The sequence below is a fragment of the Lithobates pipiens genome, unplaced genomic scaffold, assembly GCF_037356315.1.
Source record: "Lithobates pipiens isolate NorthernLeopardFrog02 unplaced genomic scaffold, aLitPip1_a1.2 Scaffold_19, whole genome shotgun sequence".
In the NCBI taxonomy this organism is placed as follows: domain Eukaryota; kingdom Metazoa; phylum Chordata; class Amphibia; order Anura; family Ranidae; genus Lithobates; species Lithobates pipiens.
In genome coordinates, this window is record NW_027507764.1 from 386,854,166 (window position 1) to 386,880,062 (window position 25,897).

General features: G+C 45.6%; 1 protein-coding gene across 1 annotated transcript in view; it reads left to right on the forward strand.

Annotated features, from left to right (window-relative positions):
• Positions 1-18,873: 18,873 nt before the first annotated feature.
• The window catches only part of CYB5A (cytochrome b5 type A), a 52,599-nt gene continuing 45,575 nt past the window's right edge, over positions 18,874-25,897 (forward strand). The window contains exon 1 of the mRNA XM_077492367.1: positions 18,874-19,084. Coding sequence (XP_077348493.1) covers positions 18,959-19,084 — 126 coding nt within the window. The 5' untranslated portion in view covers positions 18,874-18,958. The remainder of the gene's footprint in view (positions 19,085-25,897) is intronic.

A 25,897-nucleotide genomic window follows, 5' to 3' on the forward strand; every position in this document is an offset into this window, starting at 1 on the left:
TGCAGAGCCCGCCAGGAAGTTGGCGCAGCTCTGCGCTAACCACAGGCAGCGAGACATTGCCCAATATGTGGCTACAGAGATCGGGCATTGTCTCACTGCCTGTGATTAGCACAGCACTGCGCTGACTTCCTGGCGGTCTCTGCACGTGGAGAGTGCGAACACGCCTGAGCTCATCCCCATCAGTGAGTATGTATATGTATGAATACTTTTTACAGCTTTTTACTCACTGATCACCAGTCTAGTGTCACCGCACATGTAAAACACACAAAGTAAACATACATGTCCGAACATAGTAATGATCCCCAAAACACATGTCCCCCACATATATAACAGTAAAATCACATGTCCCAATGATCATTTGCACACATATGTCCGTGATCACCTGCGCACATCTGTACATGATCATTTGCATACATATGTCCGTGATCACACGAACCAATTATTATACACTTAACAGGATTTTTTTTTACCAAAAACATGTGTAGCGCTGGCTCCTGATGAGCACATGCTATTTGTTTTTGAAAATTAATATTCCTAAAACCACAGTTGGGTTATAGGGCTAATTTTGCTAAATTATGGTCTTAGTGCCAGTCTAGCTGGATTGCACTAAGTTCTCCTTGGCCATAGGTATCACTGTCACCGCCGGCAAGTGCGAGAATGCAGTTTAGCTGGGCATATTGCCATTCTTTCTCTCTGAACCATCCCAGTGGGAGTGTTTTCCTGCTGTGCATTCTGGGAGATGGTATTTAAGGAACTGGGATCACGTTCTTTCGGGGGTTCCGGTCCAGAAGATATTTTCTGTCTGTTTGGTCCTGGTCCTCCTGACCAGCCCTCATGGCCCTCCTGGCCTGGGGTGCGGATCCATGCAATTCCAAGCCTCGGTCCTGGATAGCCTGAGGCGAAGCAACTGCAGGGACAGGCCTGAATGGATATGGGGCCATAATGATTCAAAGGTGGTCCAGTGCAGTCTCATCTAAGGAGAGGCCCAGCAACTGGAGAAGCATCCAGGGGAGGACTCTTCGGGAGAAGGCCATGCGCAAGGCTGGCTTCTCTGAAGGAGCCTGGAGGCTCAGTTGAAGGACACTTTGTGGATCTATATTCATACGGTATCGCCAGACCAGCTGAGAGATACTGGTACCGTATGATAGTTCTCTAAATTTTTCTACGTCCCTCAGTTACATCCAAGTCTGTGGCAGAGACTTTCTTTCTCAAGTGTTCTACATCCAAGCCTGTGGCAGAGACTTTGTTTTACTTAACACCCTACCGACTGCTAGGCCTAGTGAGAGGTCTATCCGGTGGATCTGAGAATCCAGCTGTGAAACGGTAATTCTCTGGATTTCTTCTATAAGAGACTTTCTATTTCTGTAGTCCAAAAGCACCTGAACTTTCTTCCTAACCTTCTACCCTTCATTAACCACTTAAGGACCGCCGTATTGCCATTATACGTCATCACAATGGCACAGGCAGGCACAAGCACGTAGATGTACGTGCCTGCCTTCCAGCGGGTGGGGGGTCCGATCGGACCCCCTCCCGCTGGATACGGCGGTCCGTTTCCCTCCAGCAGCGATCCGTGATGAGGGGATGGCCGTTGGTTTCTGGCCACCCCCTCTGGATCGCTCCTGGCTAATGACGAACTTCCTCCCACTGTGTATTGTTTACACAGGAAGGAGGAAGTGATGTCATTCTCCTCGGGGCGGTCTTTTTCACCGGACTACGAGGAGAAGACTAATAGTAAGTGTGCACCAACACTACACTGACATGTAGGTACACACAGGCACACAACCCCCCCCCCCCGAACCCCCCCCCCGCCCCCCAGTCACAGTGTCACTGATTGCAGTGATCATTTCTTTACTGATCACTGTATTCAGTGTCAGTTGTGACAGTAAAAACTGTCAGGGCAGTTAGTGTTAGGTCCAGGGTAGCCCCCTATCACCCCCCAATAAAGATTTAACCCCCTGATTGCCCCTAGAGTTAACCCTTTCACCCCCTTTTGCCAGTGTCACTAAGCGATCATTTTTCTGATCGCTGCATCAGTGTCGCTAGTGTCGCTAGGTAGCTAGTTATTTTTTTAGGTTCACCGCCAGGTTTTTATAGCGCTAGGTACCCCGATATACTACCCAATAATGGTTTTAACCCCCTGATTGCCGCTAGTTAACCCTTTCACCCCCTTTTGCCAGTGTCACTAAGCGATCATTTTTCTGATCGCTGCATTAGTGTCGCTACAGTCGCTAGGTAGCTAGTTATTTTTTTAGGTTCACCGCCAGGTTTTTTATAGCGCTAGGTACCCCGATATACTACCCAATAATGGTTTTAACCCCCTGATTGCCGCTAGTTAACCCTTTCACCCCCTTTTGCCAGTGTCACTAAGCGATAATTTTTCTGATCACTGCATTAGTGTCGCTAGTGTCGCTAGGTAGCTAGTTATTTTTTTAGGTTCACCGCCAGGTTTTTATAGCGCTAGGTACCCCGATATACTACCCAATAATGGTTTTAACCCCCTGATTGCCGCTAGTTAACCCTTTCACCCCCTTTTGCCAGTGTCACTAAGCGATCATTTTTCTGATCGCTGCATTAGTGTCGCTAGTGTCGTTAGGTAGCTAGTTATTTTTTTAGGTTCACCGCCAGGTTTTTATAGCGTTAGGTACCCCCATATACTACCCGATAATGGTTTTAACCCCCTGATTGCCCCTAGTTAACCCTTTCACCACTGATCACCGTATAAGTGTTACGGGTGACTCTGGTTAGTTTGTTTTTTATAGCATCAGGGCACCCACCATTTATTACCCAATAAAGGTTTAACCCCCTGATCACCCGGCGGGTGATATCAATTAGGTTTTAGGGTCAGGGTCTGCGTCACCCCAGGCAGCGCTAGGTTAGTGCCAGTACCGCTAACACCCACACGCAAAGCATAAACCTCCCGTAGTGGTATAGAATCTGAACAGATCAATATCTGATCTGATCAGATCTATACTAGCGTCCCCAGCAGTTTAGGGTTCCAAAAAAACGCATTGTTAGCGGGATCAGCCCAGATACCTGCTAGCACCTGCGTTTTGCCCCTCCGCCAAGCCCAGACCAGCCCACCCAAGTGCAGAATCGATCGATCACTGTCACTTACAAAACACTAAACACATAACTGCAGCGATCGCAGAGTCAGGCCTGATCCCTGCCATCGCTAACAGTTTTTTTGGTAGCATTTTATATTTAAATCCGGAAGGCAGTGCTTGGATTTCGGGGTCCCGTACGCGGCTAGGCTCCCAAAAAGTCCCCCACATGTGGTATCCCTGTACTCAGGAGAAGCAGCAGAATGTATTTTGGGGTGTCATTTCACATATGCCCATAGCATGTGTGAGCAATATATCATTTAGTGACAACTTTGTGCAAAAAAAAAAAAGTTTGTAATATTCCCGCAACTTGTGGCAAAATATAAAATATTCCATGGACTCAACATGCCTCTCAGTAAATAGCTTGGGGTGTCTACTTTCCAAAATGGGGTCATTTTGGGGGGTTTTGTGCTATTTTGCCATTTTATGGCCTTCGAAACTGTGATAGGTAGTGAGGGGTGAAATCAAAAATTTGCACCCTTAGAAATCCTGAAGGTGGTGATTGGTTTTCGGGGTGCTGTGCGCGACTAGACTCCCAAAAAGTCCCACACATGTGGTATCCCCATACTCGGGAGAAGTAGCGAAATATATTTTGGGGTGCAATTCCACATATAACTATGGCATGTGTGAGCAATATATCATTTAGTGACAACTTTTTGTAAAATATTTTTTTTTTTTTTTGTCATTATTCAATCCCTTAGGACAAAAAAAATAAATTTTCAATGGGCTCAACATACCCATCAGCAATTTCCTTGGGGTGTCTACTTTCCAAAATGGGGTCATTTGGGGGGGGGGGGGGTTTGTACTCCCCTGCCATTTTAGCACCTCAAGAAATGAGATAGGCAGTCATAAATTAAAAGCTGTGTAAATTCCAGAAAATGTACTCTAGTTTGTAGACGCTATAACTTTTGCGCAAACCAAAAAATATACGCTTATTGACATTTTTTTTACTAAAGACATGTGGCTGAATAAATTTTGCCCTCAATGTATGACTAAAATTTGTAACAAAACACTGCGCTATTCTTATCAAAAAGTAAATAAAAACCACAAAGAAGAGCTGCTAACACATCACCGGGGTATCAAGTGTAAAATAAGCAATATTGTAAAAAAGTGTAGCGCTTTTCATAACATCAGCCAATAAATCTCATAGATCTTACATATAAGTGTAAAATTACACTATAAAGTAGTGCTCATGATATATAATCAAAAATAGTCAAAAATTTATATATCATGAGCACTACTTTATAGTGTAATTTTACACTTATATGTAAGATCTATGAGATTTATTGGCTGATGTTATGAAAAGCGCTACACTTTTTTACAATATTGCTCAATGTATGACTAAAATTTAGTTTATTCGATTTTTCTTATAACAAAAAGAAGAAAATATTTTTTTTTTCGAAATTTTCGCTCTTTTTCCATTTATATCGCAAAAAATAAAAATCGCAGAGGCAATCAAATACCATCAAAAGAAAGCTCTGTTTGTGGGAAGAAAAGAACGCAAATTTCGTTTGGGTGCAATATTGCATGACCGCGCAATTACCAGTTAAAGCAGTGCAGTGCGAAATTGGAAAAAGACCTCTGGTCCTTAAAGTGGAGGGCCACCCTGAAAACAAAAAAAATGAAAAAAATTTTTTTTTTACTTACCAGAAATGCCTGTTGCTAGGCACTTTCTCCTAATCTTCCTCTTCCTCCTCCGCGGAGATCTTCTGTCTTCGTCGCTGCGTCTTCTGGGTAATGGGTCGCGCTGTGTTCTGGGAACTGTGTGTTCCAGAACACAGCGCGTCCCATTCAGAAAGCGCTGCGGGACTCGCGCATGCGCAGTAGCTGCGGGACTCGCGCATGCGCAGTAGGAAACGGGCAGTGAAGCCGTAAGACTCCACTGCCTGTTTCCCTTACAAGGAATGGCGGCGCCGGGACCCGAGAGCCGAGGGACGGGTCGGCCTCGGGCGGCCGTCATCGCGGGCGCCCTGGACAGGTGAGTGTGTTGATTAAGTCAGCAGCTGCAGTGTTTGCAGCTGCTGACTTTTTTTTTTTTTTTTTTTGTATAACCGGCCCTCCTCTTTAAGGTGTTTATTGGTCCGGGGCTGAAGTGGTTAAGAGACTGTTATCTTCTAAATAAATAACCCAAAAGAATATACAGTGTCAGTTTCTGCATTTCTTTGGCCCATCTACCACAGGAACCCCTAGACGGAGGTGAGGTCAAGAAGGTAAGGCCGCGTACACACGCGCGGACTGTTCGCCCAACCTTGTTCGTCAAACAGTTTCGGCAAACAGTCCGCTCAAAATTAGCATGGATGGACATGGCCACACACGACGAACGAACAGTTTGCTGAAACCGTGCGCGATGACGTGAACGGCACGTACGAGGGGACGAAAAATACGACGTCCTATACACTGCATTATAACTTTCGGCGTGAAAATCCTTTCTGAGCATGCGCGGAACTTTGTTTGACGAACAAGCCTACACACGAGCGGACTGTTCGCTGAAACAAGGTTTCAGCGGACAGTTTTTCGGAAATTCCGAAAAACCTTGTCCGTCAAACTGTCCGCTGAAACTGTCCGCTGAAAGCCCACACACGAGCGGACTGTCCGCCCAAACACTGTTCAGCGGACAAAGTTGGGCGAACAGTCCGCCCGTGTGTACGCGGCCTAACAGTAAGGCCAATAAAACCAGCAGCTCCTTCGGGGGTCAGCGCTACACATGTAGCAGAATATATTTTAGCATAAATTTATGACAAAATTCGATTTTATTGGATTTCTTTTAAAATAAAATAAAGAAAATAAATTTTTTTCCAAATTTCCGCTATTTTTTTGCTTATATCACAAAAAATAAACAACGGAGTCGTGAATAAATACCACCAAAAGAAAGCTCTATTTGTGCGAAGAAAATGATAAAAATTTCATTTGGGTACAGCATAGCATGACCACGCAATTGTTATTGAAATTGTGAGAGCGCTGAAAATTGGTCTGGGAAGGAAGGGGGCGAAAGTGCCTAGTATTGATGTGGTTAAGTATATCTACTAGTATTGCCTCCATTGTATGTAGTTTGTAGGGACAATGTGGTGTCAGTCTATGACAGACATACAAACACATGAGTGACTCCATCAGGGAGACATCTCCTCAGACATGGCACTTCTACATTATTCTGACAGGAAAGTTACCGTCTAGGAGTTTGACACCCTACAGAAGAAGAACGTTTACTGTAAGTAGTCTAAAGGCAGCTGTATGGCGTGCCACCTCGGTGAGTGACCCTTGGCCCTGAGCTCAGAACACGAACAAGTCAGCGTGAACTCACACGGCTCCCTCAGCCTGTCACTCGCCTCTCCCTCCTTTCCTCCCTCACACTGCCTTCACACGCACTCACTTTCCCGCCCCTACCATCAGGGACGGAGCTCCTCCCGCTCCCATTGGACTGAAAGGAAGTCTGAGGGGCCAATGGGAAGGGGGCCCGGAGAGAGTGAAGCAAAGTTCACGAGGATATATGCCATAAGGCATCCTCAGCATCCCTATAGACGTGCATGTCCCTTATCAGGGTGACTCCCGTTCAACCACAATGAGCCGCAGAACAGTTCATGACTAGAGAAACACCATAAGTGTCCCCATGCTGTTCAAACACACTATCCATATTTCATTAAAGTATAACTATAGGCAAACCTTTTTCCTAGCTTTAGATAAAGTAGATTAGAACCCCTGTCGGGTTTTTTTTATTGCTGTCTGTGCTCCCCGTGATTTTGTATTGCTGTCTGTGCTCCCCGTGAGGAGAATTCGCCTTCTCTATTTGTCCTGATTCTGATATCACTAAAAGTAAAAGAAAATCCCAAATGCTGGGCTGTCCGCAGAGCAGCAATAGAGGGGAACCTTCCAATGGAGACACCAGTACTAGTGACCACAGAAACCTCACTTTCCTCTCACTTCCTGTTTTTATGTGACAGGAAGTGACGGGGAAATCTCCACTGATACAGGTGGCAAAAAAGCGGCAAAGATCACTATACTAATGCCATATCATTAGTGTGTACCAGGCTTAAAGTGACGTTCCACCCAGAAATGGAATTAGATTCTTCCCCCCTCTCTCCGGTACCACATTTGGCACCTTTCAGGGGGGAGCAGATACCTGCCAAATCCAGGTATCTGTTCCCACTAACAGGGAAAGATCGCCGCAAACTTGTGCGGCGAATTACTCAATGTCCGGCCCTCCCCCTCAGCTTCCTCGGAACCATCAGTGGGTGCGCCGGGCCCCGCTGAGGAGTCTGGGGTGGGGTACTTAAGATGTTGAGGTTACGTGTTCAGCAGGAGTTTGTGAGGCCCTAGCAGTCTGTTCTTGTTTCCTGGACCGGGGTAGCCCCACGAGGGGTCCCGGTCACGGGATGTTCAACATCACACCACATGCTTCTGTTGGTTATTCCCAGTATACCCGCCTGGTCTGGGGTAAGGATCTGTCTGTTCCCGAGTCTCTGGTCCGAGGCGCAGTAACTGAGGGAGGATTCAAGGTGTCTGGGTGTGCTCTCGGCTTGGAGGGGCACCACAGCTCGTGAAAGAGAGGACTCTTCAGAGGAGGGCCAACAAACTGGCATCCTGAGAAGTGCCTGGTTACTGAGTTGGGAAGGACGTTGACGAAGCCACGCTTTTTCCAGTACTATCAAGGAGACAGAGAACGTTCCAGGTACTGAGGAAAAAGGTTACTGTTCACTTTCAGTTACAACTTGTTCAAGGTCAGAGATTTTACAAGTTCTGAATCAAAGTGCTGACTGCCATAATATCTGGCTAGAGATTTGTCCAGCCTTGAAGCGCCCAGCTGCGAGTGGCTACTCTCTGGGTGGTACTAGAGACTTTGTTGTGTCTGCAGTTCAAGGTGCCTGAGTTCTTCACACTTGCCCTCTGTTTCAATACGAGACTGTGTTGTTGGATGTTACCCCTGCAAAATAAAACCTTTCAAAGGGACTTTATTGGTGTCAGCGTCCAAGTTGTTGGGTATCAACCCTGGGAACCCCTAGATGTGGAAGAACAAGCCAAGCGGAGGTAACCGGTAAGCCCATAAAGTTAAGGCCACCCTACAAAGGGTTATGGCCGCTACATACACTATAATATTTTCAAAAGTATTGGGACACCTGCCTTTACACACACATGAACTTTAATGGCATCCCAGTCTTAGTCTGTAGGGTTCAATATTTAGTTGGCCCACCCTTTGCAGCTATAACAGCTTCAAAGGTTTAGGAGTTTGTCTATGGGAATGTTTGACCATTCTTTCAGAAGCGCATTTGTGAGGTCAAACACTTGTGTTGGATGAGAAGGCCTGGCTCACAGTATCCGCTCATCCCAAAGGTGTTCTATCAGGTTGAGGTGCAGGCCAATCAAGTTTCTCCACCCCAAACTCACTCAGAATTACGTGATTTCCTCTTCTGCGGCGAGCCCTCCTCCTTCTCCCCCTCTGCCTTCTGGGACCTGTGTGTCCCCCAGAAAATGAGGTGGCTAATCAGAAAGCGCTGCACGACTCACGCATACGCAGTAGGAAACCGGCTGTGAAGTCTGAAGGCTCCACTGCCGGTATCCCTTAGTTGTAATGGCCGTGCCTGCAGGCTCCTTGGACAGGTAAGTTTCCTTATTAAAAGTCAGCAGCTACAGTACTTGTAGCTGCTGACTTTTGCAAAAAAAAACTCGAGGCTGGAACTCCAATTTAAATGTCATTTTTTTTCTTTAAAAATTTCAGTTTTGCTGCAGCAGGTTCTATACATCATAAAGATGCACCACTTTACAGGCAGACTAAGGGGACCCTCCCCCCAGGCACTATATTTAAATAAATTTTTAATTTTAATTGTTCCATTTTAAGCATCATTAAAATCACTGGTCCTTTAAAAAAAAAAATTGAACCACTTCCCACTGGCCTATAGCAAAATGTCAGCCGGGCGGTGGTTCAGTTATCCTGACTGGGTGTCATATGACGTCTAGCAGGATAACAGCCGCTGCTCGCCCGTGGGGGCGTGCATTGCGGCAATGCGTTGTGTCAGTCTGACACACCGCTACACCGATCTCGGTAAAGAGCCTCCGGCGGAGGCTCTTTACCACGTGACCAGCCGCGTCCAATCACGGCTGATCGCGATATAAACAGGAAGAGCCGTTGATCGTTTTTTCCTTACTCGTGTCTGACAGACGTGAGTAGACTGACAGCCCCCCCCACTCACATCTGACAGCCTCCCCTCAGACAACCAGGAACACCAGGGAAGCCCCCAACATGTGGATGGCCAGGTATGTACCCAATGGCCATCCACATATACAAAAATATGCCAAATATATGGCAATTAGTGCCCACAAATGGGCACTGACTGGCAACATTATGCAGCAGATCAGACAAGTGATGTCCAGCAATGCCACCCATCAGTGTCATCAGTGCCACCCATCGGTATCCATCATTGCCACCTCTCAGTGCCCATCCATGCCAATCAGTGCCCACTGATGGGCATTAAAAAATGTGTTTGGGTACAATGTAGCATGACTACGCAATTGTCATTCAAATTGCAACTACGCTGAAAGCTGAAAAATTGGATTGGGCAGGAAGGTGTATAAGTACCTGGTATGGAAGTGATTAAAGTTTGTTTTGCATAGATGCCTGTCCCCCAGGGCAGTACCCCTTGTTTGTCCAATAACTTTTGATTTTTCATGTTTGGGTCCCATAGACTTGAATGGAGTTCGTGGGTCAGGTCTGAACTCTCTCCCAGTTCAGGAGTTCTGCTGCAAACCCAACCGGGGGGGGGGGGGGGGGAGGATGTTTCGATCCATCACTATATTCTAGGCACCTATAACAGGATCACTTTACTACACATGGGGTTCCTTTATTTTTGTGCCGGTTTCATCAATGCTCTGGGACAAGGCTGAGGCTGCTGTGGGGGGGGGGGGGGATACTCAACCTTAAGGTAAGCCTCTGCTTTTAGAGATGATGTACTCTATGTACACTTACCGTAATTGTTCTCCAGTTAACTATGGGGTTCCTGTGCACCTGAGTGGGCTCCACATGGGCACTTAACTCTTGAACTTCTGTATCTCTGCACAGGATGGGAACCTCTACAGCGCAAATTCTTTTCATTGCTCTGGGAGACAGACAGCTGGCAGAAGGAGTGGCGACAATATCTCCCTCAATGTTAAGGGCCATTCCACCTGCAGCAGGTACACGCTATAGACAGGCTGCCTGTTAGTCTTCCATCACCCTAGGTAACCACTTGTGTCTTCACACTAGGGTTGCCACCTGTCCGGCATTCACCCGGACAGTACGGGTTTTGAATAATTTTGAACCATGTGTCTGGTTTTCAGTTTGCCTCAAACCTGGACAGATGATTCATTCAGATCGGACTGTGGCAGCTGGGGAATCGGGGGAAGGAACAGCAGAACGAGTGCTTATCAGGCAGCAGCTGGGGGCCGAGGAAGGAGCAGAACTAGTTATTCCTTAACAGGCAGCAGTGCAGTAAAACTTGTGCAGTGGCTTCCGACAATTAATGTAAAGTCCTGGTCCCCTTTTCTATATCAATCCGCCGGGGCATGGAATTGCCGGGAACAGCAGCACAATGATTACTCTGCCGACTATTTGAAGATTTTTGGGCACAGGTGAAGTCATTTGTGTGCTGCGGTTCCCGTCAATTCCGTGCCCCGGCGGATTGATAGAGAAGTGGAGGTCTGGAGCGCGGCATAAGGATTATTGCTGTCAGATAAGCATTAACTAATTCTGTTCCTTCCCCTGACCCCCTAGCTTCCACAGTCCGGTCTGATTTTGCGGTGCTCTATATGGCGTGTCTTGGGTCTTGTATGGTGGGTCTCGAGTCCTCAGAATTGAGTGTTTGGTCCTCTATATGGTACATCTTGGGTCCATATGGTGGGTATCAGATGCTGTATATGGTGAGCCCAGGGTGTTCTAGATGGTGGGTTTAGTTAATACTGTAGGTCTATATATTATGCTGAGTAAGAGAAGATAATGTGTGAGTACTGAATGACCCTACAGGTACCCATCCCCTCCTCCCCCATCCTGAATTTGAAGTGTATGATTTCATGGCTGTGTTCTGAACCTCCTACCTCTGATTCTTCATTAGCTCACCACTGGCTGCAGCAAGAATTGGGGGTGGGGGGCACACGCTGCTCCGCTACATCTCCAGGGTTGTCTACCTCATTGCCTTGGTGTCTTTCTCCACTGAATTTGCTCAGAGCATAAGACCTCACTCGGGGGGTAAGATGTACATTTTGGGGTGTAAGTGGGTCACTTTAGGGGGAAGATGCTCTCTCTGGGGTAAATAGGGGTCATTTCAGGGATAATATTTATTTTCTAAGGGTATAAGGGGGTTACTCAAGTGGTAAGATGGTCTGTCTGGGGTATAAGGACTCTGGGAGTAAGATTCTCTTTTGTATAAAGAAGTCACCTTGGGAGTGAGATATTCTATCTGGGGTATTAAGAGGTCATTCAGAGGTAAGATGTCTTATCTGGGGTATGAGGAGGTTACTCTGGGAGTAAGATGTTCTTTCTTGGATATATTGGGGTCACTCTGGCAGTGAGATCTTCTCTTTGGTGTATTAAGGGGTCACTCAGAGGGATGAGATGCCCTCTCTGGGGTAGAAAGAGGTCATATCAGGGGCAAAATCTTCTCTGTGTGTACAAGAGAGTCACCATGGGGGTGAGATGTTCCCTCTGGGGTATAATGGGGTCTGTCAGGGGGTAAACAGCTGATACAGGAGGAAATCATTGCATGGAGGATGTGCTGGTAGGTGGGAATGATAGGGTCACAGATCTCCAGGTCTAATGTCAGAGGAGGTTTATGAACTCGGGATATAATAGGCCAGGTGCCGCTTCCACATATATCAGAGAGATCAACACACTCAACACCTTTCTGTATGCGAAGGCTCTGGAATTATGGTTCTCTTTCCTGAACCATATACCCTCTGTAGTGGCGGCTCTTGAAGAGCACGCGCTATGCGATTTTTCATAGTAAAATTTATGCCTAAACTTCAGTTTGGTTTGGGTACAATTATCTAAATTAGACTACAGCATCAGTCTGACTGGACTGAGATGTTCAGCCTGGCCACAGGAGGCACTGTCTCTTCTGGCAGGCATGGAACTATGGTCTGGTTAGGTGCTTAAAGTGGGGTACCCCTTAAAAAAAAAAATTAAAAGTCAGCAGCTACAAATACTGCAGCTGCTGGCTTTTAATAATCTGACACTTGCCTGCCCCAGGGTCCAGCGATGCGGGGGAACGAAGCCCCCCCTCATTCCCCGCTCTGCTCGCGGCGCCGTCATGCATACTGTGGGCACCCGGCTGTGGCTTCACAGCCGGGCACCCACTGCGCATGCGCGAGCGGCGCAGGGCGCCGTGATACGCCGTACAGTCACCTGGGACACGTGACAGGTCTCAGGTGAATGTGCGGCGCAAGGGGAAGTGATGTCACCAGCCCGGGCAATGAAGAAGGCAGACTACGAGGGACCCCCTAGCAACCGGTATTTAGAGGTGAGTAAAACATTTTTTTTTGCCAATTATTTTTTTTTTTATTTTTTTTATGAATTTTAAGCAGCTTTTCATTTTTTGGTGGCAACACCACTTTAAGTTACTTTCTCTTGGAGCCCGCCCAGTGGGAGTGGCGCTCTCGCTGTGCTTTCTGGGAAGGGGTATTTAAGATGGGGACGTCATGTGGTTCGGGGTTCTGGTCCGGAATGATGTACTGACTTCATGGTCCTGTTCCTCCTTACCAGCCCCCAGGAAGACTATGGCCTGGGGTGCGGATCCACCCGATTTTGATGTCTCGGGGCTGGCTAGTCCGAGGCAAGGAATCTAAAGAAGAATTCTGAGGTGGTTGGGTGCCGTCTCCGGTTTGGGAGAGACCCAGTTACTTCAAGCATTCCAGGGGAGGACTCTTCAGAAGAAAATCACTTACGGGTTGGTTTCTTAGTAAGACCCTGGAAGGGCTGAGGTACCCGAGAAAATCCGGTCTTGTGTATATCGCCAAGCTGGCTGAAAGATCCAGGTATCCTGCAAGTGTTTTAAGGCTTAAGTTTTCCTATGTGTTCTACAACAACGTCTGTGGCAGAGACATTATCTTGTACATTCTACAACAACGTCTGTGGCAGAGACTTGTTCCTGAGTAAACACCTTGTTGGCTACTAGGCCTTGTGAGAGAGGGACTGTCCAACTTGAGTGATCATCCAGTTGCGAATGGCTATTCTCTGGATGCAGTCAAAGTAAGCACGTTCTTCAACATTTTGACTTTGATCCCAATTTAAGAGACTGTTCATTGTCCACGTTTTGCAAATAAATTCCATTCAAGTGGATATGTTGTCGGTCTCTCAAGTTACTTGGCCATTTACCACGGGACATCCCTAGATGTGCAACGAGGAAAACAGAAGGTAACGGTAAGCCCAAATCTAACCAGCAGCTCCTTCCGAGTTAGTGCTACACCACAATATGGGGGGGGTGCTTCAGGGCAGGGCCCCTCTGCCCCCCCCCCATCCCAAAGCACCTTTTCCCCATGTTGATGAGGGTCTGTGGGCAGGGGGCTTATCAGAATCTGGAAGTCCCCTTTAACAAGGGAGCCCCCAGTTCCCGCCCCCTCAATGTGAATGAGTATAGGATACACTGTACCCCTACTTATTCACCAAAAGAAAAAAGGTGTAGTGTAAAAAATGACAGTATGCAGTTTTTGACAATTCCTTTATTTAAAAAAATAAAAACAATGTCCCCCGATGTAAAGCCAACATCAATCACGATGAACTCCGCTGCCCCACAAATAAAAGCCTCCTGCCCGCAGACCCCCGCAACCACTAGCCAGGGTTGTGGGGAAGAGGCCCTTGTCCCCCATCAACAGAGCCCCCTCTGCCCCAAAGTACCCCCCTTAAGTTGAGGGCATGTTGCCTGGTATGGTTCAGGTATGGAGCAGTAAAACCCTGTGGTTGAGACACACTTTTACCCTCTTCAGCTGAAGAGGCAGCGGTCAGGGGTGTGCACATGCCATGATGCTTTGTGGCTATGGTAGAAAGTTCACTCAGTACAGCATTCAGACCCATCCAGCCACAACCTACAATAAACTTTGACAGGCCACAGGCATTGGGCTGGATGCCGCACCTAGCCCTCCTTGGCGCACTAAACGGCCGGGAGGGACGCACTGCAGCTGAACAACTCATGTGCAAGGGGCCTACCCAGTGTTGCCAACATGGAAAATTTACTGACAGAGCACATTTTTTACTGTGACAACCTGAAAAATGGCAGAACTCATATTAAACAATCAATATTTAACCACTTCCCTTCCGGGCTATAGCACAATGAAGGCCAGGCCTTGGTTCAGTTATGTTGACTGGGTGTCATATGACGTCCAGCAGGATAACCGCTGCCGTGCGCCCGTGGGGGCACACATTGCGGCACTGCTACACTGATCTCGATAAAGAGCCTCCGACGGAGGCTCTTTACCACATGATCAGCTGTGATCACAGTGTAAACAGGAAGATCCGTTGATCAGCTTTTCCTCACTCGAGTCTGACAGACATGAGTAGAGGAGAGCCGATCTGTGGCTCTCCTGACAGGGGGGGGCAGTGCTGATTGTTTATCAGTGCAGCGCCCCCTCAGATCCTACCCAGGACCACCAGTATACCGCCCAGGACCACCAGGGTGGCCATCCACACTGGACCACCAGGTTTGCTCCCCTACACCACCAGGGAAATGCAGATCTGTGCCCAGGCAGCTGCTTATCATTGCCCACTCACAATGTCTACCACTGCCAGTGCCACCAGGGATGCCTATCAGTGCCGCATATCAGTGCCCATTAGTGCCACATATCAATGCCCATCAGTACCCAGCAATGCCGCCTATCAGTGCCCAACAAAGCCACCTATCAGTGCCACCCATAAGTACCCCCCATCTTTGTAGCCTTTCAGTGCCCATCAGTGTCACGTATCAGTGCCCACCAGTGCCACCCGTCCATTGCAGCATTCATACAGTATGTATATCATGCTCCCCTGCAATGAGGAGATGATGTGCTACAATCTCTAGCAACTAATCAGTGAGCCGTAATCTGGTCTGTAACCTTTAGCAACCAGTCAGTAAGCAGTAATGATATGCTGTAACTGCTGGCAACCAATCATAATTTCTGCCTGATCTGATACAGTAAACTGATTTTAAGTCTAGCTGCTAGTTATTGTATGTCTCAGAGCAGGTGGAGAGTGAAATTGCATGGGGGGCCCAAGAAACTGTTTGCCCAGGGTATAATCAATATTAAAGATGGCCCTGCCCATCAGTGCTGCATATCAGTGCCGCCCATCAGTGCCACCCATCAGTGCCGTATATCAGTGCCCATCGTTGGTGCCTGTCAGTGCCCGCTCATTGGGGCCACCTCATCGGTGCCGCCTTATCAGTGCCCGTCAGTACCGCCTTATCAGTGCCCATCAGTGAAGGAGAAAACTTACTTATTTACAAAATTTTATAACAGAAACAAAAGCAAGACTTTTTTTTTTTCAAAATTTTTGGTCTTTTTTTATTTGTTTGGCAAAAAATAAACCGCAGAGGTGATAAAATACCACCAAAAGAAAGCTGTATTTGTGGGAACAAAATGATAATAATTCTGTTTGGGTACAGTGTAGCATGACCGAGCAATTGTCATTGAAATAAAGCTGAAAATTGGCTTGGGCAGGAAGGGGGGGGGGAGTGCCTGGTTTTGAATTGGCTAAACAGTATAACCACAATATGGAAACACTGAAAATACCCATAACAAGTAATTTGCCTGTTTTACACCTAAAAAGTCAACACAGCACGACAAATTATCAGCCCCTGATCTTTACAGCGAATTTCTAAAAATCATTGATGAAATGTGTCACAGTGACGTCCCTTCCCTTTGTTTATTGTCAGAGGGACAGGAATTGAGGTGACATTTCCCATGTGAATGTACAATGTACATTCAGTGGCCATTTTATTGCTTGGTAATGTCCAAATTTCCAATCAGGCAATCACATGGCATTAACTCAATTTAGGCATCTAGAAGTGGTGAAGACAAATTGCTAAAGTGCAAATTCAGCATCAGAATGGGGAAGAAAGGAGTTTTAAGTGACTTTGAACGTGGCATGTTTGTTGGTGCCAGACAAGCTGCTCTGAGTATTATAAAAACTGCTGATCTACTAGGATTTTCACACACAGCCACCTCTAGGGTTTACAGAGAAAGGTCTGAAAAAGAGAAAATCCAGTTGTGTGGACAAAAATGCCTTGTTGATGTCAGAAGTCAGAGCAGAATGGGCAGACTGATTCCAGATGATAGAAAGGTAACAGTAACTGAAATAGCCACTCATTACAACCAAGGTATGCAGAATACCATCTCTGAATGCACAACACATCGAACCTTGAAGCAGATGGGCTACAGCAGCAATAGACTACACCAGGTGCCACTCTTGTCCGCTAAGAACAGGAAACTGAGGCTACAATTTGCACAGACTCAACAAAATTGCACAATAGAAGATTGGAAAAAACATTGCCTGGTCTGATGAGTCCCGATTTCAACTGCAACATTCAGTGGGTAGGGTCAGAATTTGGTGTAAACAACATGAAAGCATGGATTCATCCTGCCTTGTATCAATGGTTCAGGCTGGTGGTGGTGTAATGGCGGAGGATATTTTCTTTGGGCTTCTTAGTACCAATTGAGCATCATTTAAACACCACGGCCTACATGAGTATTGTTGCTGACCATGTCCTTCCCTTTTTGACTACAATGCACCCATCTTCCGATGGCTACACCGTGGAAGAAAACATGTCTTTGCAGAGCACACAGCCATATCTCTTGTGCTAATAAGCACCCATTTCAGTCTTAATGATATAATGCTTCTTACCTAAAAACCCACTGATCCAAGTAATCAGACATGACCATCCTTCGTACGACCTCATCTCAGCATGGCTGCCCTTTTTGAGCCGTGCGTCTGCTGTTATTTACACATAAACAGGAAGCCACGCCCTTGAGGGTTTGCCTCCAACAGCTAACCCCCTCCTACACAGTTTGTGACCTCACAGGAAATGAACAACACAGGATGTGAATGACCATATAAGGACATGACCAAATAAAGACATGACACAGAGTAAATTAACTTATACAATAACCAATGAACGATGACTGCAATTCCACTGATAGCAATCCTTATTATGCATTGTTCCAGAGAACAATGCATACCTGGATTATGCTATCCTTCCTTGTAGATGGAAGGCTATTAGCAGGTGCACACTGCGAATCTTGACATGTGCTGATCAGACACAGCAGAGACAATGAGCGTACATCCGCCCATAACCGATCCTTGCAGAGCAAACATTTTCCCCTCAGATGATCGTCTGTGCAATGCACAGGGGCCCTTTCTCTGGCGGACATACCCCCACTCTGCAAACACCTCTCTGCAATCTCAGGAAGTTTTCCACTATCTAACGGATCTCAACCAGCGTCAGTCTGCCCCACGTGCTAACCCTGAGAGACTCTTATGACAATACATTAAAATACATCTTATGAAATTTCCACAACAACTTTCAGCAGGATAATGCACAATGTCACAAAGCTCAAATCATCTTACCACTGCTTTCTTGAACATGACAATGAGGTCACTGTGCTCCAATGGCCTCCACAGTCACCATATGTCAATCCAATAGAGCACCTTTGGGATGTGGTGGAACGGTGAAGTCAGGGATCCAAGTAGAGCAACAGCAAGCAGGATAAGGAGCCTGAAGGGATGTCAGCAATCCAGTCTTTAAACAGAACCGCAGGAGATGGTTTCTTGTGATGTGACCAAGGCGAAGGTAGAGGTGAAGTGAGCTGGACAGCTTTAAGTAGGCAGGTCAGATGAACATGATCAGGAACAGCTGGGTAACTGTGGAGAGAGATGAGAGCTGGCAATACGTCGACAGCTGAGCAGCCAGCCCAGAGAAGGAAGGGCTAAGCCAGCCCTGACAGCTGCGACCCGCCAATCATTCGAGAGATCAGCAGAACTGTGGTCTGCCTGTGTAAACAAGGCCGATTGCCGTTCTTTGAGAAGGGAAGACAGAGATCTTGTATTTCTGCTAAGCAGGAACACGGATCTCTTTTTTCACCCCCCCCGCACACAGAACACACTCCCAGGGAACACAGTTAAACGTTTGATCGCCCCTGATGTTAACCCCTTCCCTTGTCACTGGTCCCTGAAAAGTGTCACTTAGTGTCAGGTTTGTCCGCCGCAATGTCACAGACCCGCTAAAAATTGCTGATCGCCGCAAACCAATCAATATACGCTTATTGGAATTTTTTTTTAACAAAAAAATTTCGCAGATAAGATATTGGCCTAAACTGATAAAAAGATTCGATTTTTTTTTATTTCATTGGATGTGTTTTATAGAAGAAAGTAGAAAGTATTGTTTTTTGTTTGTTTTTTTTCTAAATTGTTTTTTTTATTTTATTTAAAATAAAATACCACCAAAAGAAAGCTCTATTTGTGGGGGAAAAAGGGACATCAATTTTGTTTGGGTACAGCATCGCACGACTGTGCAATTGTTAGTTAAAGCGATACAGAAATGGCTCATTAAGGGGCTGAAGTGGCTAAATACATTTTGGTTGTATTGGGGCTTTACATATAAGAAAGCCTTGCTCTCCATCCAGCACTATGATAGAGGTTTACCTCCTCAACACTGACAACAGCTCAGCATAGCAGCCTGCAATGAGCAGGGGGCGGGGCGAGCAGTCTCTAATGACAAGAGGGCGGACGAGCAGCCTGTACGTCTATAGGGCGGGGCGAGCACCCTGCACGTCTATAGGGATGCGGGGATGCTGCTGTCATATACCTCCAGTGCTGGCAGACAGAAGAGTACAGAGCAGAGCGCTGGAGGAATCGGTAGCAGTGTCTCAGATACATCATGGCTGACAAGGAGCAGAAAGTCCAGTACTACACCCTAGAAGAGATCCAGAAACACAATCATAGTAAGAGCACCTGGATCATCATCCACCACAAAGTGTACGATGTCACCAAGTTCCTGGAGGAGGTGAGCGGCCCTGCCTGGGCTCTGATTGTTCCTAGGGTGGAGGTATCCCTTTAGATCCAGTGACAGGTCACCCAGGTGTCCCCCTGCACTATGTATGTGGGGGGGATCTTGTCTGGATGACCCTGGAGAGAGCTGTGATCACACATGACAGCATGCCTGTGTATTGTTTACACCTGTCATCTCTATGTTTACTGTCTGCCAGGATCTGACAACAATGTCACTGTGCCTGCAGATCTTTTAACAATAACACACAGCTCACAATCTATGCTGCATCGTATCTTTTTTTGTATTTTTTTTTTTTTCTGTAGTAGAGCAGTACAAAGAGCGGTGATTAAAGCCACACACTAATCCGCTGTTACCTGGCTTGGCTTCATCCTAATGACCCAACCACCTTTAGAAACTTGTTTGACAAGTGAGTATTGTAGAAGTAAAATGAGGTGTGTTGCAGAATCAGCTTAGAATTTGTACAGCCCGTCACCGCTTGTAGGCTTCCTAAAGCAACCCCCCCCCCCCCCCCCTTAAAAAACCTGACTAAATGAATGCCATCTCTTTAACCACTTCAGATTTGGCTGCTCAATGACCAGGCCGTTTTTTGCGATTAGGCACTGCATCGCTTTAAATGACAGTTGTGCAGTCATGCGACATTGTACCCAAACAAAATTGACGTGTTCTTTTTTTTTTCCCCCACAGATAGAGCTTTCTATTGGTGGTATTTGATCGCCTCTGCGGATTTTATTTTTTGCGCTATCAACAAAAGAAGAGTGACAATTTTGAAAATAAAACACAATGGGGGTTATTTACGAAAAAGGCAAATCCGCTGTGCACTTGGAAGTAAAGTCACTGTAGATTCGAGGGGGATATGCAAGGAAAATAAAAAAACAGCATTTTAGCTTTCACATGATTGGATGATAAAATCAGCAGAGCTTCCCCTCATTTCAGATCTACCCCTCAGATCTACAGCGACTGCACTTCCAAGTGAACTTGCAGTGCAAAGTGGATTTGCCTTTCGTAAATAACCCCCATATTCTTTTACTTTTAGCTATAATAAATACAGTATAACCTTCTTCTTCTTTTTTTTTTTTTTTTTTTTTTTTAGGCTGAAACCCCCCTGGCTTATACTAAAGTGAGGGTGCCATCTACAGCCGAACCTTTTGATTACTAAAACAGCGGGTGTCAGGAACACTGATACAATGCTGGGAAACTGTATCTGTCTATCACGGACGAGGAGGAGGCGGGGCTTTGTTACAATGGACGGCCCTCGAACAGACTGCATGACACAGCGGGAGACACCCACTGTTTTAGTAATCAGAGGTATGGCTGCAGATGGGCACAGTGAGGCTGCAGATGGGCATTGTTTACCCAGTAGCTGCTGCATTTTCCCACCCTAGGCTTATACTCGAGCCAATACGTTTTCCCATTTTTTTTTTTTTTTTTTTTTTTTTTTTTTTTTTTGTGGTAATATTAGGTGCCTTGGCTTATATTCAGGTCCTCCTATACTTGTGTTCTTCGACATATTTTTGGTAAAAAAAAAAAAAAAAAAAAAAAATTGCGTATATTGATTAGTTTGTGCAAAAGTTATAGCATCTACAAAATAGGGGATAGATTTATGGCATTATTTTTATTTTATTTTTTTACTAGTAATGACAGAGATCTCTGATGGTTTTTTTATTTTATTTTTTTAAATCGGGACTGGGATATTGCGACAGACATATAGTGACACATTTTTGGGACCATTATACAGCGATCAGTGCTATAAAAAATGCACTGATTACTGTATAAATGTTACTGGCAGGGAAGGGGTTAACGCTGGGGGCGATCAAAGGGGTTAAATGTGTTCCCTATGTGTGTTCTAACTGTAGGGGTGGATGGGACTGTCTAGGAGGGGAGAGAAAGATCGGTGTCCAACACACAATCTGTCTCTACTCACCTGGAAAAACCCACAGATCCTGGGTTCTCGCTCTGTCACGAGTGGTCGCGGGAACCAGGCAGTCATCGTGCCCACCGGGCACTTGCATTAACTCTGGGCACATGCTGCGTGCCCTAAGTGGCCAAAAGGCGAGGTGACTTGAGGTAATGTCATTTTGCGCCCCCCCCCCCGGCCGCGCCATTCTGTCGCTGTAAAATTGCAGTGGCTGATCAGCAAAAGGTTAATACAACTAATAAAGTTAGTCGCATTTAAAATGGCCAAACGGTGCATGAAGTAGGTCAGTAAAGCTGACCATACATTAGTAGGACTAAAGCCTCGTACACACGATCAGATTTTCGGATGACTGTTCGTCCTTTTTTATTTTATTTATTTATTTATTTTGCATGCTAGTCTTGTGTCAAAAGTGAAGAGGTTACTCGCCATATGAAAATTTTCATACAGCAGACTTCAACTTCACAAGCAATGTGATGTTTTGTATGTATTCTTTCATTTCGGGCAAGCGTAGTCTTCCTGTTGTTTTTTTATTTATTTTATTATTTTTTGTTTTGTTTTTTCCCCGGACGAAAACTGTACTACTGAAACGAAAACCGGACATTGAGTTCACGTACAGCAAAAATGTTATAGGCTGCACATCCAGCTTTTGTCGGACCAAAATTCAGAATCGGCTATTGAAAAGCACCGTACTAACAATCTGAAAATCGACAATTTTACTTCCGATTTTCGTATCGTGTGTGTGTGTGTGTGTGTGTGTGTGTATACACGGGCTTTTAGGCTATGTGCCAATGCACACATAGGCGTTGACACGTGTTTAGAGGTAGAAAGAAAAGCCATCACTTAAAAATAGCTGACGCACCTAAACATGTCTAATCGCTGGGCACATTTAGGGCTTGAACTTTTGCTACTTTCAGTGGCAATGCGTTTGCCTTTGTATGTGTGTATGAAAAATAACAGGGTCAATGTGCATAACTATTCACCCCCTAAAGTCAATACTTTGTAGAGCCACCTTTTGTGGATATCACAGCTCCAAGTCGCTTTGGCTAAGCCTCTATGAGCTTACCACATCTTACCACTGGGATTTTTGCCCATTCCTCTTTGTAAAACTGCTCCAGCTCCTTCAAGTTGGATGGCTTGCGCTTGTGAACAGCAATCTTTTTTAAGTCTGACCACAGATTTTTTTTTTTATTGTATTGAGGTTTGGGCTTTGACTAGGCCATTCCACCACATTTACATGTTTCCCCTTAAACCACTCAAGTGTTGCTTTAGCAGTGTTTGGGGTCATTGTCCTGCTGGAAGGTGAACCTCCATCCTAGCCTCATATCACACACCGAGTGGTACAGGTTTCGCTCAAGAATGTTCCTGTATTTAGTGCCATCCATCTTTCCCGCAACTCTGACCAGTTTCCCAGTCCCGACTGCTGAAAAACCATCTCCACAGCACGATGCTGCCACCACCATGTTTCACTGTTGGGATGGTGTTCTTTGGGTGATGTGTTGGGTTTGCTCCTGATATAGCGTTTTTTTTGATGGCCAAAAAGTTCAATTTTAGTCTCATCAAACCAGAGCACCTTCCTCCATACATTTTGGGAGTCTCCCACATGCCTTTTCGCAAACTCAAAACTCGCCATTTTGTTTTTTTGCTGAAAGTAAGGGCTTTCTTCTGGCCACTCTGCCATAAAGCCCAACTCTATGGAGCGTATGGCTTATTGTCGTCATATCTACAGATCCTCTGGAACTCTGCAGCTCCTCCAGGGTTACCTTAAGTCTCTGTGCTGCCTCTCTGATTAATGCCCTCCTTGTCTGGTCCGTTAATTTTGGTTTGCGGCCATCTCTTGGTATGTTTGCTGTTGTGCCATGTTCTTTCCATTTGGTTATGATAGATTTGATGATGCTTCTAGGGATCATCAAAGATTTGGATATTGTGTTATAACCTAACCCTGACTTGCACTTCAAAAACATTGTCCCTAAGGCCGCGTACACACGGGCGGACTGTTCGCCCAACTTTGTTCGTCAAACAATCCGACAAACAGTCCGCTCAAAATTTGCATGAACGGACTTGACCACACACGATAAACGAACAGTCCGCTGAAAGCGTGCGCGATGACGTGAACGGCACGTACGACGGGACGAGAAATACGACGTCCAATACACTGCAATGCAACCTTCGCCGTGTAAATCCTTTCTGAGCATGCGCGAAACTTAGTTTGTCGAACAAGCCTACACACGAGCGGACTGTCCGCTGAAACTGTCCGCTGAAGCCCACACACGAGCGGACTGTCCGCTGAAACACTGTTCAGCGGACAAAGTTGGGCGAACAGTCCGCCCGTGTGTACGCGGCCTTACTTGTATGGAGAGTTCCTTGGTCTTCATGGCAGTGTTTGGTTAGTGGTGCCTCTTGCTTAGGTATTGCAGCCTCTGGGGACTTTCAAGAAAAGTGTGTGTGTGTGTGTGTGTGTGTATGTAATGACAGATCATGTGACACTTAGATTGCACACAGGTAGACATTATTTTACTAATTATGTGACTTAAGGCATAAGGGTGATAATAAAGTCCCAATGTAGCAAACACACTTAGCCCCTGTACACACGGTCGGAGATTTCCACAACCAAATCCATTGGATTTTGTCCGTCGGATCTTGTCGAAACTGTTGCATGCACACGGTCAGACAAAGTTGTCGAAAAATCCGTTCTTTCAGAACGTGATGACGTAATTTCGTTACGATGGGACTACATTCAGGCTAGTAGCCAATAGCTTTGATGTAGGAATTTGATCTGAGCATGCGTGGCACTTGGTCCGATCAAAATTCTCTACACATGATCGGAGTATGTCCTATCGGCCCAGTTGGTCGGGAAATATTTCTAACATGTTGGAAAATTAGGTCCAACGGATATTCTGACGGAATCGGTCCGATGCATACCACACACAGTCGGATTATCCGACGACGTGGTCCGATAGGACACATTCCGACGGATTCTCCGACCGTGTGTACAAGGGCTTAGTGTTTTGAATAAAGACATCTTCTATATGGATAATAAGAATTCCTTCCCAAAGGCATGGGGAAAACGCCCTATTGTGCTGTACCAAAGATCTGCTTACCAGATAGAAATGACTTCATTAATTAAAAGGAAATCATATGCGCTTATGCAGGATTGTGCCTGCTCACACACATGTGGAGAATTTGGCAGTTTGCAGGAACACCCCTCCTCCCCGAATGGTCAGACATGGGATATGCAAGAAATAATAAACGCTTCCATAGCGTAACCAAGTTTATTAAAAACAAAGATAAAAAGCCAAATGGCCCCTTACATTAGTTGGTGCCCACCCGGCATTGGAGCTGCTCACGTCTCAACGCGGTTCGTTAAGCGTGTCGGCTCTGAACCACCTCCGTGGTCAGCGTGCGCTCCAGCTAGAGAACCGTGACAAGCAGGGATGCCGGATGGGAGGCAAAAATCACGTGACCAAGGTGACACGCCGACGTACGTTTCGTTATTAACGCCTTCAGCCGACACGCTTAACGAACAGCGTTGAGACGCGAGCAGCCCCAGTGCCGGGTGGGCACCAAGCACCAACTGTAAGGGGCCATTTGGCTTTTTATCTTTGTTTTTAATAAACTTGGTTACGCTATGGAAGCATTTTATTATTTCTTGCATATCCCATGTCTGACCATCCGGGGAGGAGGGTTGTTCCTGCAAACTGCCAAATTCTTCACATGTGAGCAGACACAATCCTGCATAAGCTCATATGATTTCCTTTTAATTAATGAAGTCATTTCTATCTGGTAAGCAGATCTTCGGTACAGCACAATAGGGTGTCGTTTTTTTTCCCGTGCCTTGGTGAAGGAATTCTTATTATCCGTATAGAAGATGTCTTTATTCACAACACGAAGTGTGGTTGCTACATTGGGACTCTATTATCACCCTTATGCCTATGAGTGTGATTTATTTATTTTTTTTATTTATTTTTTTTATTTATTTTTTTTTCTCACTATTTTAGTGGATTTACTAGCACTTTTTTGTGTCTTGTGTGCAAATGTGTTTTTTGTTTTTGTTTTGTTTTTTTACATTATTTTACTTACTTATGTGCACTTTAGCTGCTATCGGCAGAAATGCTTATCATTGTGTACTGATATTAATCGCATGTAGCGCTCCCTCTATCTGTTACCAATTCTTGTTGTTCACATTGTGCAATCAGGGGAGCAGCTTATATTTTTATTTTTTATATATATATATATATATATATATATATATATATATATATATATATATATATATATATACACACAGTGCCTTGCGAAAGTATTCGGCCCCCTTGAACTTTTCAACCTTTTGCCATATTTCAGGCTTCAAACATAAAGATATAACATTTTAATTTTTTGTGAAGAATCACCAACAAGTGGGACACAATTGTGAAGTGGAACGAAATTTATTGGATATTTTAAACTTTTTTAGCAAATAAAAAACTGAAAAGTGGTGCGTGCAAAATTATTCGGCCCCTTTACTTTCAGTGCAGCAAACTCACTCCAGAAGTTCAGCGAGGATCTCTGAATGATCCAATGTTGTCCTAAATGACTGATAGTGATAAATAGAATCCACCTGTGTGTAATCAAGTCTCTGTATAAATGCACCTGCTCTGTGATAGTCTCAGGGTTCTGTTGAAAGCGCAGAGAGCATCATGAAGACCAAAGAACACACCAGACAGGTCCGTAATACTGTTGTGGAGAAGTTTAAATCCGGATTTGGATACAAAAAGATTTCCCAAGCTTTAAACATCCCAAGGAGCACTGTTCAAGCGATCATTTTGAAATGGAAGGAGTATCAGACCACTGCAAATCTACCAAGACCTGGCCGTCCCTCTAAACTTTCAGCTCAGACAAGGAGAAGACTGATCAGA